The 14,737-nt window shown below is 42.7% G+C and overlaps 1 protein-coding gene across 2 annotated transcripts; it reads right to left on the reverse strand.

Moving 5' to 3' along the window:
- Positions 1-1,601: 1,601 nt before the first annotated feature.
- On the reverse strand, positions 1,602-14,481 carry LOC137384123 (vesicle transport protein GOT1B-like). 2 transcript variants are annotated; one of them, XM_068057734.1, is made up of 5 exons: positions 14,400-14,481; positions 12,792-12,883; positions 9,062-9,240; positions 6,089-6,170; positions 1,602-2,597 (listed from the first exon to the last, which is right to left on the reverse strand). In XM_068057734.1, exons 1-5 carry the CDS (start codon positions 14,422-14,424, stop codon positions 2,559-2,561), a joined length of 417 nt encoding a protein of 138 aa, XP_067913835.1. In that variant the 5' UTR covers positions 14,425-14,481; the 3' UTR covers positions 1,602-2,558. The 2 variants fall into 2 exon arrangements, with proteins under 2 accessions (XP_067913835.1, XP_067913836.1); XM_068057735.1 differs by lacking the exon at positions 14,400-14,481 and adding an exon at positions 14,210-14,374.
- Between the last annotated feature and the right edge of the window lie 256 nt (positions 14,482-14,737).

The raw sequence follows: 14,737 nt of genomic DNA on the forward strand, positions 1-14,737 counted from the left end.
AGAGGGGCACCACGGCGGCAATGACCGCTCCCGAGGCAATGGTGCCTCCTGCCCTCACCAACACATCCCCCTCATCGCTAGGGCCTGCCTGCCTGACCCCCGTGAGGTTGTGAGGGCACCGTCCTTCCATTGCGACTGCTCTTGGTGGCACTGCTGAGCCTGCTGAACTGCCAGCCTTCTGATTAGCTGACAGCTCCTGGGGGCGGGCAGCCATCCTTAATAGGGATGGCTGCCCCAGTGGCAGCCAATTAATTGATTAATTAATTGGGGAGGATCATCCCTGCTTTCGGGCCTGTTGGCGGGACCCTTGCCATGATAGCAAAATCCAGCCCATTATTTCAACTAAGTGATAGAGATGTGGAACAGATTACCAATGCAGGTTGTGAAACTCAAACCCATGGCTGGATTTTAAAAAGGACTGGGTGTACTCTTGTTAATAAATCAAATTCTGATCTATTGTTTCCAGAATCCCAGTCAGGGTCCTGTTGGGAGTTTGGATAGAGTAGGCTAAATAGAGCAATATCCAATGCTCTTCTGCCCAAAATATTGGGTCAGTTCTTGCTGGAATAATAATCGTGTGTTCACAACCTATCCAGTTAGTAATAAGCAAATTGTCCAGAAAGTTCAAGGAACTAAGTGATAAACCATGAGTTACAAATCTCCAGAACTTGCTGCTCTACTTACATTGCTCCACTATCTGTTTTTCAAAAACAGTATCTCACCCTTAGCCTCCCTGTTAATTTTAAGAACTTGCTGCATTTGATATTATTTTCCCATTAAGCGCACAACAGAAAGTTACGTCTGGTAATTAAGAGCATAAGTACCTTTTGAATGTGTTGATAATTGTTAATGCAGTGCCAATTAACCTCTCTGGCCCAGAAAGGGAACAATTTAAATCATGGAGTCTCACTCCTGCATGTAGTGCTGTTAGAGATTTTTTTTTTAAATCAAATTTTAAATTTTGAAACGCATTTCTTACTTTTCCTTTCTGTCTCTCTTAATCCAATCTTTCCTTCCCGCTCTCTATTCTGCACCTGATTTGACCCAAATTCACCCTGTTTCCTTCTCCGTTGTTTTTCCGTTTCTTTCTCAATCCTTACATCTCGTTGTTTAATGAGATAAACGGTTGACCCTGCCATTCACTGAATTCCCAGCTGCTCCATTGCCCTTGACATGCTGTTATCATCTTGCACTTCCAGCAAGTTTCAAGACGAAAATTTTTGGAGCTGAATGATGCAGAAAATAGTCTAATTAACAGGGAACACCGTGAGATGCTTTAATCCAGCAAGATCTAGCTCATCATTGAATCACAACAACATATGATGCTGAAATAGATTTAAGATACATGGCCATGAATTCTATTTGTGAACGAGTCTGTCTCTTGATACAAAGCCTTAAAAGCATCTGCCAAATCCCAGTCTGGCTACAGACGTTACCTCCAAGGCAGAGATGAGGAGCCCTTGTTTGCAGTCATTTCACTTCATTAGCACCTCCAGCCTGATACCCTGTAATAAAACCCATGAGCATAGAAATACACGCACAGTGAATGAAACTTATCAGGTATCATTCAATAAAAATAAATAATTGAGTCAAAACCTGAATTGCAAACAAACATTCTGATGGACGTTCTGCCAAGTCAGATTGTCGAGTGAATCTACCACTCAGTTTAATTGAAACAGATTTAACACATGTCCAGTGTCTTTATCTCAAGTGAGGAGAGAGGAGAGGGAGCTGGTATTATGTACAGAAATTATGGTCAGCTGGCTTCTCTCTGAACCAACCCAGAGTACTCATGAGAGTGGAGAAATTTGTGGAGAAACTTCCCTTTCATTCCCCATCAACCCTGAGGGGAAAGGTTGGAGAAAAGGAAGGGACAGAAATGGGGGAGAAAGATCAATAATAAATTTTGCCCGTAAGACAGCAACAACAACTTGTATTTATATAGTGCCTTTAGCATGGTAAAACATCCCAAGGTACATCAACAGGAGCGATTATCTAACACAATTTGACACCAAGCCACACAAGGAGTTATTAGGACAGGGGCCAGAAGCTTGGTCAAAGAGGTAGGTTTCAAGGTGCGTCTTCAAGGAAGAGACAGAGGGAGATTGAGGGGCAGAGAGATTTAGGAAGGGAATTCCAGAGCTTAGGGCCTAAACGGCTGAAAACATGGGCAACAGTGTTACAGCCATGAAGATCAAGGATGCGCAAAAGGCCAGAATTAGAGGAGCACAGGGATCTCAGAAGGTGGTAGGAGTGGAGTAGGTTACAGAGATAGGGAACATTGAGACCATGGAAGAATTTGATGATGTGGATGAGGTATTGGCGGACTGGGAACCAAGTAGATTAGTGAGCTCAGGGTTGATGGGGAATGAAAGGGAAGTTATTGATTGGTTAGCTAGAATAAACAGTCTTCCTGTAACCTGGGGCAGGACCAATTCCCAGTTTGTACATAGCATTGGCCCAATTTGAATATGGTGCAGTGCAGCTGTGTTTCTAACAGGTTTTATCAGATGACTTCTTCAACTGCTTATTCAGATTCATATTTCCTTGCTTTGTCTTCACACCAAAGAGCCTCCCTCATTAAATCTCTTCAACACCTAGGGGGAGAAAACAAGCAATGTGATAAGAATGAAAAACTGGCAAGGTTCTTCTCCGTTTGTTATCTCCCCTCCCTGCCAGTTACAACTCAGAGACGGATTCTGCTCCCTTTTTTGTAAACGTTAATCTACAGAGATAAAGGAACTACCTGCATTCACTTCACAATGTTGAACCATTTCAAAGTGCCAATTTGGTGCCCAATTAAGTGCTGTTTTTATATTGTGTCCCCCCTGTGAATTGGAGACAGCCTTGAAATTGTAGGGGTTCTATAGCCAACAAAAAGAAGGGGTCTGATTCAAAAACCAGGCAACAGAAGAGAAAGAAAATGCGCTAGTTAGTTTACTGAATCCCCCATTCCCTCTAGTGTGTTTTATAATCACATAATCTAGGCTGACACTTCAATATCAATACACTACTAAGGGAGTGCTGCACTGTAGAAGGTGCCACTTTTAGAATAAGATGTTCCGTGAAAAACATGCCTGCTCTTGCAGTTGGGTGTAAATAATTCCATGATACCTTTTGAAAAAGAGCCAGGGAGTTTTTCTGATACAAAATCAAAATACTGCAAATGCTTAAAATGTGAACTAAACGCAGAAAATGCTGGAAATGCTCGGCAGGCTCAGGCAGCATCAATGGAGAGCGATGCAGGGTTATTGTTGCAGGTCGATGACCTTTCTTCAGAACTGATGTCAGTTCTTTTGTCAACTCAAGTCAGTTCTGATGAAAGGTATTCGGCCTGAAATATTAACTTTATTTATCTCTCCACAGACCTGCTGAGTAGTTCCAGCATTTTCTGAGTTCTTCAGGTACCTGGACAACATTTATTCCTCATCTGACTTCATTAAAATTGATTATCTGGTCATTTATCACATGGCTGTTTTGTGGGAGCTTGCTGTGCACAAATTGGCTGCTGCGCTTTCTGACTTTACAACAGTGGCTACACGTCAAAAGTGCTTCACCACCTGTGAGGTGCTTTGAGTTGTCCTGAGGCTGTGAAAAGTGCGATATAATTGCAAGTTTGTTCCTTCGTTGTGCACCTCCTGGGACTGTTCAATAGTGTAGGCATAGCTCTTTGTCTTTGTCTAGCACTCTTTATAATAAATGCACACAACCCAACACGTATAAATAAAAGTTATTGTGTAGTATGACTTTGACTTCCATAATATATTGTTGCTTTAAATCTTGTTGATGGTTATTAAATGGCTTGTGGGCAGCGATGTTATCGGAATATGAAAACAGATGGGTTTACCACAACCTTAATAAAAGAATAATTTACCTTGTTGTATTGATATAAAAATAATAAACTACAAAGCGGAGTGAGTTTGTGAAAGGAGACTTGAAATATCTTCCACCAGGGATGTTAATCAGTTGAAATGTTACCCCATAAATGTTTCTTTGAAGCAATCTTATTGGAAATCACACAAGGATATTAGGACTTTGTCGTACTGAGGGAACTCAGAGAAGTTGACAAATTTGATAGGGAAAAGTTTGTTCATCTGCTTTGTATTGGTCAATATTTATCACTTAACTAAAACCACTAGAGAGTCATTTTACATTAAATAAACATACAGGCCTCAGCTGAACATCTAATTCAAAAGGTGGCACCTTCTAGAGTGTAGCACTCTCTTAGTCTTGCATTAAAGTGTCGGTCTAGATTATGTGATCAAGATTCTGAAGTGGGGCTTGAATGAATGACTTTCTGACCCATTGGCAAGGATCCTCACTCCTAAGTTGATGTAAAAGATCCCCAGCACTATTGTGAATAAGAGCAGGGGAATTCAGGGTCCTGGCCAATATTTAGCCCTCAACTAAAACCACTATAAAAAATTATCTGGTCATTTATCTTATCGCTGTTCGAAGGACCTTGCTGTGCGCAAATTGGGTGCTGTGTTTCCTACATTAAAAGTTACTTAATTGGCTACAAAGTGCATTAGGATATCCTGAGGTCATGAATGGCACTATATAAATGCAAGTCTTTCTTCCTTTCTTTTCTTTCCTTTCTTAATGTATGGTTTTCGGGTGGTGGGATGAAGTTGGGGGCTTGTGGAGTGTGGGGTGAGCATTCATTCATTTACAAGAGGCACTGCAGCAACTTGCCAAGGTTCCTTCGACAGCACCTTCCAAACTGGCAACCTCTACCACCTAGAAGGACAAGGGCAGCAGACACATGAGAACACCATCACCTGCGAGTTCCCCTCCAAGCCACACACCATCCTGACTTGGAACTATATTGCTGTTCCTTCACTGTCCCTGGGTTAAATTCCTGGAATTCTCTCCCTAACAGCACTGCGGGTGTACTTGCAGCAGATGGGCCGCAGCAGTTCAAGAAGGTGGCTCACCACCACCTTCTCAAGGGCAATTAGGGATGGGCATTAAATGCTGGCCTTGCCAGTGATGCCCACATCCCCCGAACGAATTTTTTAAAAAATCATGTGACCTGTGATTCCAGAGATGAAAAGACTCATCCACCCTTACAACCAAATCCCTATCCAGTGATCCCCATAGGCTGGAATCAGGTTGTATTCTTTATGTTTTATTTAATAGGTGATGTTAGACTTTAAAATAATTGCCCACCTCCTTTCTTAGATTGCAACTGCTTAAAACATTTGTGTGGGAGTAGCTTTAATATTGATGATGCACATCAATGAGACATTGGATTAACATTCCTGGTAGGCGTGGAGCAGAATATAATCAAACTATTAAAGGAGACACATTTATTCAATATAATGATAACCACAAATATAATTTTAACTGTGTCAAATCACAGTTCCAACATTAAAAACAGTTCACAGTCCTCACTTACCTACACATTATTATGGACGGTTCTGCCTGAATCTTAATAGGTTCCTTCATTAATATGCATCAACATTAACAATAAACACACACACAGAATCTTAAATTTAAGGTAGAAAAGGAATTATTTCTAACTACACTGACCATGAATGCAGATTAAAACTGAAACCAATCTTTTATGATGAGACCAACACTGATGTGTTTATCCGGGAACATTTTCTTTTGCAAAAACATGGCAGCCATGAGGCAGAGAACACATTATCAAATGGAGAAATAGAGAGAAACATCACTGCACAGAGATAAGGAAAAACATCACCTGCGAGAGAAATATTGGGATGGGTGAGATTTGAACACACTCAAAACCCATCCACATGCACAGAGTTAAAAGCAGGCCCAATATCATTTCAATGGACATTCAGGAATGTATCTTTGCAAGGGACAGGCAGACAGGAACACAGCACTTCACATGACAGATGATCATATTACCTCACAGGAAAGTTACCAAAGTTTCTCAAAGTAAGAAACATTTTTTAAAAAACGTGCAATTGGGAGATTGGAATTAAATTTCTGTGCAAATTATTTTCCCTAACTTCTTATCAAAAGCTTGGTCAGATCACTCTAGAAGCAATCCCCCAAACAACACAGCTTTATAGAAAACAAACCCAGAATGGAAGGAAGGAACAGAGTAGTGACTTACCATGCTGAGTCCGGGAAAAGTAAAGATTAATCTCAGGACTGGAATCTTGGAGAGAAATTCCGATACAAGTGGGAGAGTGCTCCTGGGAAAACAGTTGCACATTGGGAAGATTTAATTAACTTCATTTTTTTGAGATATTTTGTGTTTTCTATGTCTTTAAACAGATTTCTTTTTTGTTTCATTCTCGAGATTGGAAGGCCAGTATTTATTGTCCATCTTCAGCTGTCCTAACAGGTGGTGGAAACTAACTAACTTTGGAGTGCAGTTAAGAGGCAACAACTGGGTAATGGACTGGAGTCACATATAGGCCATACCAGGAAAGGAAAGTAGGTTTTCTTCTCTAAAGAACATTAGTGAACCGGGTGGGTTTTTAGACAACCTAACAGTTTCAGGGTCACTTATACAGATTTCCAGGTGTCTTTTTAACTGAAATAAAGTTATCAAACTGCAATGGTGGGATTTGAACCCACATTCTATTGGATTACCAGTTGAGATCTACTGGATTTCTAGACCCATAACATACCCACTACACTATCATGCATGTCTAACTATATGCAGGCATGAGGTGGGGTGAGAGTGACTGCCCTTGACATCTAGGCAGCATTTGACTGGGTATGGCATCAAGGAGCCCTAGCAAAATTGGAGTCAATGGGAATCAGGGGGAAAACTCTCCGCTGGTTGGAGTCAGACCTAGCACAAAGGACAATGGTTGTGGTTGTTGGAGGTCAATCATCTCAGCTGCAGGACATCGCTGCAGGAGTTTCTCAGGATAGTGTTCTAGGCCCAATCATCTTCAGCTGCTTCATCAATGACCTTCCTTCAATCATAAGGTCAGAAGTGGGGATGTTCACTGATGATTGCACAATGTTCAGCACCATTTGTGACTCCTCAGATACTGAAGCAGTCTGAATAGAAATGCAGCAAGACCTGGACAATATCCAGACTTGGGCTGATAAGTAGCAAGTAACATTCGTGCCACACAAGTGCCAGGCAATGACATCTCAAACAAGAGAGAATCTAACCATCTCCCCTTGACATTCAATGGCATTACCATTGCTGAATCAACCACTATCAACCATTGACCAGAAACTGAACTGGAGTCGTCATATAAATACCGTGGCTACAAGAGCAGGTCAGAGGCTAGGAATCCTGCGGCGAGTAACTCACCTCCTGACTCCCCAAAGCTTGTCCACCATTTACAAGGCACAAGTCAGGAGTGTGGTGGAATACTCTCCACTTGCCTGGATGGGTGCAGTTCCAACAACACTCAAGAAGTTCGACACCATCCAGGACAAAGCAGTCGCTTGATTGGGGCCCTATCCACCACCTTCAACATTTACTCCCTCCACCACCGATGCACAGTGGCAGCAATGTGTACTATCTACAAGATGCACTGCAGCAACGCACCAAGAAGCCTTAGGCAGCACCTTTCAACTTGTGACCTCTCCTTGTCCTAGAAGGACAAGAGCAGCAGATGCATGGGAACACCACCACCTGCAAGTTCCCCTCCAAGCCACACACCATCTTGATTTGGAACTATATCACTGGGTCAAAATCCTGGAACTCCCTTCCTAACAGCACTGTGGGTGTGCCTACCCCACACGGACTGCAGCGGTTCAGGAAGGCAGCTCACCACCACCTTCTCAAAGGCAATTAGGGATGGGTAATAAATGCTGTCCTAGCCAGTGACGCCCACATCCGCCGAATGACTAAAAAAATCTATTATTGGATCTACATGTGCACATCTAATGAGCAAGCTCTACCTTCTCTATGAATATTCTGCTCAAGATTAAGGCAGTTGGAACTCAGATAGCCTTCAAAGATAATCCATCACCCATTCCCTCAATTATCTAACTAGATAAGACTGACGTAAGAAATAAAACATTGGCCCAGATTTTGCTGGAGTGGAGCAGTTAGTTAGACTTTCTCCCCTCAAAGAGAATTGTGAATCGCCACAAGTTGCGGGACGATTTACGCTGCTCCGCTGTTAGCCTCACGAAAACAGCAGCTCACCCTCAATCTCCCCGTGAGCTCCAAGTTTTTTTGCCCTGTATGTTGCTGAAAGTGCTAGCTGATAATGGAGTGATGAGGGAAACCAGGCCTCTAGGACCTCAGTGACCAGTCTATCTCCTTAAGGTATGAGATTTAAGGATTGAGAAAGAAACAGATGAACAATTGAGAAGGAAGGTGAATTAGAGTCCAATTAGATATAGAAAGGGAAATAAAGAGGGAACTAAAATTGTGATAGAGAGCAAAAAATGAAAAAGAAAAGTAAGAAAAACATTAACATTTTTTTTGAAATCTCAACCTGTGGGAGTAAGACTTCAAAGTTTAAATTTTCCCTTTCTGGGCTCAACAGGTTGAGTGACAGTGCAGAAACATAAACCTGGTCATTAACATGGTAGTTAATGCCCTAAAGTACTAGCCCTAATTTTCTTTTCTTTTATTCTTTCATGGGATATGGACATACCTGGCTAGGCCAGCATTTATGGCCCATCCCTAATTGCCCTTAAGAAGGTGGTGGTGAGCTGCCTTCTTGAACCGCTGAAGTTCGTGGGATGCAGGTACACCCAACAGTACTGTTAGGAAGGGAGTTCCAGGATTTTGACCCAATGACAGTGACGGAATGACCATATATTTCCAAGTCAGGATGATGTGTGGCTTGGAGGGGAACTTGCAAGTGGTGGTGTTCCCATGCATCTGCTGCCCTTGTTCTTCTAGGTGGTAGAGGTCACGGGTTTGGAAAGTGCTGTAAACTTTCTGCTGCAAGTTTAATGGGAAGGTAATGTGGAAATACAGCAAATTGATGACACTCATGGGGAGATTGAGGGTGAGCTGCTGTTACCGTGAGGCTAACAGCGGAGCGGCGCAAATAATCCCACAAATTGTGGCGATTCACAATTCTCTTCCTCGCCACTTGGGCCATTAATAAGCCTCTGCAGCCCAAGCGTTTCTAATAGAAATGAGCCTTACTTGAAAAGTAGAAAAAATCCGTAGCTTTCACATAGCATGCCAACTACAGGCCACCTGAGCAGCACCAGCAGAATCCCGGCCAGGAAGAAACTCAAACCTTTCGCTTTCTGTCTCTGGAGGAAGAATTGAAAAGTGTTCCGCAGTCCAGTGATGAAGGGAAGGCCAGAAACAAAGAGGATCTAATGAGGGCGAAGAAAAAAGCAAACAAAACTCAGAGCTGAAGTATTGTGTCCAATTCTGGGCTCCACACTTGAGGAAGGACATGAAGGTTTTGGAGAGGGTACAGACGGAAAAGCAGTGATTATTTTTCTTAGAGCAGAGAAAGTTAACAGGAGATTTGATAGAGGTGTTTAAAATCATGAAGGATTTAGATAGATTAAATAAAGAGAAACTGTTTCCAATGCCTGTAGAATTGTCCAAAAAAACCATCAGCAACATGAGGAAAAATGTTTTTACTCAGCAACTGTTTGGGATGCACGGTCTGATTGAATGGTGGAAACAGTTTCAATAGTAGCTTTATAAAGGGAAGTAGATAAATACTTGAAGGAGAAAAAATTGCAGGGATATGGGGAAAGAGCAGGGCTTGTTTTCATTGGAGTTTAGAAGAGTGAGGGAAGACTGCATTGAAGTATACAAGATCCTGAACTGTCTTGACATGGTGGATGTGGAATGGATGTTTCCTCTTGCAGGTGAGTCCAGAATTAGGGGGCACTGTTTTAAAATTAGGGGTCGCCCTTTTAGGGCAGAGATGAGGAGAAATTTTTCTCTCTGAGGGTTGTGCGACTTTGGAACTCTCTGCCTTAGAAGGTGGCGGAGGCAGGTTCATTGAATATTTTTAAGGCGGAGGTAGATAGGTTCTTGTTAGGCAAGGGGGTCAAAGGTTATCAGGGTAGATGGGAATGTGCAATTCAAAACACAAACAGATCAGCCATGATCTTACTGAATGGCAGAGCAGGCTCAAGGGGCCAAATGGCTTACTTCTGCTCCTAATTCGTATGTATGTTTGAGTGCTCTCAGAGATAGCACAGACTCAATGGCCAATTGGCCTCCTTCTGTGCTGCACTATTCTATGATTCTAGGAGATTTACTAGAAAACTGCCAGGGATGTGGGACTTCAGACAACAGAGAAGCAGGATTGTTCTCTTCAGAGCAGTGAAGGTTATGGGACAGTAACCAAAGGACACAGATTTCGGACAACAACAAAAAAAAAACTTGCATTTATAATGTAGGAAAATATCCCAAGGCACAGGAGCGTTATCAAACAAAACTTGACACTGAGCCACATGAGGAGATATTCGGACAGCTGACCAAAAGCCTGGTCAAAGAGGTAGATTTTAAGAAGCTTTTAAAGAAAGAGAGAGGGGTAGAGAGGTGGAGAGGTTAAGGAGGGAAATTCTGGAGTTTAGGGCCCAGGCAGCTAAAGAAATGGCAGCCAATGGCGAAGTGATTAAAATCGGGGATGCACAAGGTGCCAGAATTGGAGGAGCTCAGATATGTCGGAGGTTTGTAGAGCTGGAGGAGATAACTGGCAAAAGAGCCAGAGGGGAGAAGAGAACACTTTTAAGCTGCGAGTTGTTGTGATCTAGAACGTACTGCCTGAAAGGCAAATTTAACGGTAACTTTAAAAAGGGAATTTGATATATAACTGAAAAGGATAAGTTTGCAGGGCTATAAGGAAAGAGCAGGGATGTTGGTTAGATTAATTGAATAGATCTTTCAAAGAGTTGGCACACGGTCAAATGAGCCAAATGGCCTCCTTCTGTGCTGTATGAGTCTGTGAAACACTGATCATATTTCAGAGCTAATTTTTCCCAAAGATTTAGCAATTTGGAGGGGACACAAATGGATGACATTAGTGAACATTTAGAATTGGGCAATCAGGGTCATTTACATGAACTGGTAAAGGATTTGTGCCTGACTAACCCTTATTTCAAGAATAGTTTCCAGCTCGTTGTGTTCTACTAAACGCCAAGCCCATATGAAGTGAATCTAATCAGGCACAGGAGAGATTTCACATCACAAAATGATCTGAGAGGTGGAGTCCTTCAGCGGGTGAAGGTTCCACAGATCAGGGACAGCTAAAAGGGATACCCTGTATCTTTTTAAATCAGGACATCTACAGCTGAGAATTTCCCTGGGGATGATCTTGCCCCATTGCCGTACCTTTGTCGGAAGTGAAATGGGAACCTGGTCACTCACGGGAGTGGTGTTTCCGCTGCACTTCTGTTGGAATGGGAGCAGCTCCCAGCAAATTCCCAGCCCGGGTGTAGGGCCACAGTGCAGGGCATCTCCAAGGCTGAAAGGGGAGAGAGAAAAAGAACCCAAAGATGCCTAAGAAATTGATGATCAGATGACTCTCTAGTCTGACTGTAAGGGGGAGGAAAGACTGTGGCACCAGCAGTTCGAGGATCCCGGAAAACACTTTGAAATAGCGTAGAATCTAAGAATAAATGCTTGTACTTTTATTCGACAAGATAAGATATCATTTAATTTGCCCTGTCCCCTGTAAACTTCCCCTCCAGTATTCCCCTTCTTTTGATCTGCCTGAGTGATGCAATTTCTGGCTAATACTGAGAGATGATTGGACAGGTGATCTATTCCATTCTTCTCCGAGTCAGTTGCTAGGTTACAGAATGGATGTTGGTGCTGATTCTGATGTTCCCTGCTTTTCAGGGGCGTCCAACATAAGATGAGCAACTCAGCGGTTTAGGAGGCTGCGTAGATGCCCACCTGCCCCACCCCTGGGTGATCCCCCACACTCTGCCACCACTCTGCCAACTTTTCTTCTGAACCTTTCCTCCCTCGTCTAGATGGCTCCTCACACCAACAAAAAAAAAATTCTCACTTCACTTAATGACTCCTTTTCCTTGGGTTCCTTGTAAACTCCAACAGCTGCTCTGTCTGAGATTAGCCAACTAATTACATGCTTGGGGGACCTTCTTGCTCCATGAGGCTGAATCTGACACTGGCGTTGAGGGGGTGAAGCAGGCACTGCTATCGAGCAACCAGTGGGCTCCAGTAGACGAGAATGGGAATTCTGTCAACACTTGTAACCTGAGCTCTTAAGCACTATAGAATCCCCAGTAGCCTGGAGAACAGTTTGGGATGAATCCTAACATTTATTCCAATCCCAGTGGTTGACAACTTCATCAAATATGGCAGAGTGGGGAAATAAGCCAACATTACATCTTCTGGTCTTTTTATCCTTGATTATTTTATCTCCTGTGTGTTAGATCATTCTCATGGGTGATCCCTAACCCTCAAGGGTGAATATCTTTGTCTTGAAATCTGGGAACAGTTTCAATAATTCACCCTTGAAAACGAACCAAATCCCATTTGGTAATTGCTATTGGGTACTTTGCCTTTATAAGAACTCTCTGTGGTCTTTGAATGTGATATTACATTGTGAAACTGTGTTTAAAATACAAAATTAATTTATATAACAATGGACAAATAACTTAATACAGTGATCAAATACAGTTATATATTTACTGTGAAACGCATTTTATCTAAATCAGTGTAGCCAAAATAACTGAAAAAAATTAGGACTAATCTAATCTTTTCTAATGCACAGCAGGGCTTCCTATTTAACCTGGAATTCCTGTCACATTCTGCTTCTTCTGCGATCATTCGGTTATGCTCTTCTCTTGAGATTCTCCTACGAGCTGTCAACTCTGAGAACCCTCCCAACTCGTCAACTCCCACACATTTTATAAAAGAGAATACTCACGTTTCCCAATCCAAGGAGCACTCTGTCAAAATACAAAAGGACACCAAACAGAAGGAAAAACACACCAAATCCCATCAGTCCCACTCCGATCCCTACAAGGAAATCACATCCATTTGAAAGATTCACTTGCGTTTTTGAAACTCCTTAATGTGCAGACACATTTCAAAAAATTCAGTCACTTTCTACGATAGACAAGTCACACCTAGTCACAAACCTGACTAGCAGGCACAGAATAGCACTGTAACAATCTGCACACAGTGACTACATGTGCAAGGAAAACAACCTGTGCGTAGTAAGGACCCACACAGTAAGGGTACAAGCATGGCACACCTGTTTAGAGTGATTCCACAGCCTTGGGTGAGAGTGCCATCTGAAATCTCTAGCCTGTTGGAGTTCCACTATGTGTGCAGATCCCTTTCTTTATATTGTCCTTGTAATATGGGCAATGCTGGCAAGCCTGGCATTTATTCTCCATCTCTAGTTGCTCTGAAAAGATTAAGGGGTAGTGGCACCTCTGTTTGAGTTGCTGGAGTCCTTGTGTTGATGGTCCTCCCACAATGGTGTTAATGAGGAATTCTAGGATTCTGAGCCAGCGACGATGAAGGAACTGTGATATATAGCAACAACAACTTGCATTTATATAGCACTTTTAACATAGTAAAGGCACTCCACAGGAGAGTTATCAAACAAAATTTGACACCGAGCCATGTAAGAAGATATTAGGGCGGGTGACCGAAAGCTTAGACAAAGAGGTAGATTTTAAGGAGTGTCCTAAAGGAAGAGAGAGAAGTAGTGCAGTGGAGGGGTTTAGAGGGGGAATTCCAGAGCTTAGAGCCTTGGCAACTGAAAGCACAGCCACCAATGGTAGAGTGATTAAAATCCGGATGTGCAAGAGGCCAGAATTGGAGGAGCGCAGAGATCTCGGGGGGTTGTGGGGCTGGAAGAGGTTACAGAGATAGGGAGGGGTGAGGCCTTGGAGGGATTTGAAAATAAGGATGAGAAGTTTAAAATTGAGATGTTGCCGGACCAGGTGCCAATGCAGGTCAGGGGTGGAATTTGGAGCTGGTGTTCCTATGTATCAGCCACGGTCCCAGGTCCTGGTCCTGGTCAACGTCCAGCAATTCCATCGGAAAGTGGCTTGCTTTGTGGATGTCAGGGAGGACAGGATTGGGGTCGATGTGAAGCTCTCCACAGTCAAATAGCTTACTGACAATTCACCGTCTAGGCTCAAGCAGGACTTGAGGGAAGTGCTGAATGGGAGCCTATGAAAGAGGATTTAACCCTGCCAGTTGCAGATCACCCCCTGTGTAAGCATCAGTGACTGCAGGAAAGGAGGCAAAGAATATCCAACAGCCTATAAATCACACCAAACACTGAGCTAAGCACAAAGCAGGTGGGAGCTATAGCCTGAAGCTTACAGTAGTAACAACTGCCTCTCTTTTCATGGTGAATTCCTACTTAGAAGTCTCGACTGGCAGATAAGCAAGTCACTGATGGCCGATCTAACTCCGAGCACGAATCAATATCTTTGGAGACATTCACTCATTAACTGAAGTGCAGCTTCCACAGCACCCCATGTGTATCATACCTCTCCTGTGCCATACTTACTCTGCGTGTCTGTTAGGGAAATCATATTCTTTAAACGCTTTTTTAAAAAGAACAAAACACAATTAATATTTAATCCAAATTCTGACTGCCTCCCAGGGTCACCTGGTGAATTGTTGCACAATGTGACCCTTGGTTCGAACAATAAGTCAGACTTAATGTGAAAGCATTTACTGAGCAAACACAGCCCTAGGGACTGTGCAAAAGTCCATTCAACTATGACAGATGTATAAACTTCAATAATGCTTCTTAATCATAATTCTTAATCTTAATCATAAAACCAGTCAACAGCCTAAGACATGAAGTCAGTGAGGAGGTTATAGTATGGTTCTGACCAAGCT

Source organism: Heterodontus francisci, chromosome 25 (assembly GCF_036365525.1).
Source record: "Heterodontus francisci isolate sHetFra1 chromosome 25, sHetFra1.hap1, whole genome shotgun sequence".
NCBI classification, from domain to species: Eukaryota; Metazoa; Chordata; class Chondrichthyes; order Heterodontiformes; family Heterodontidae; genus Heterodontus; species Heterodontus francisci.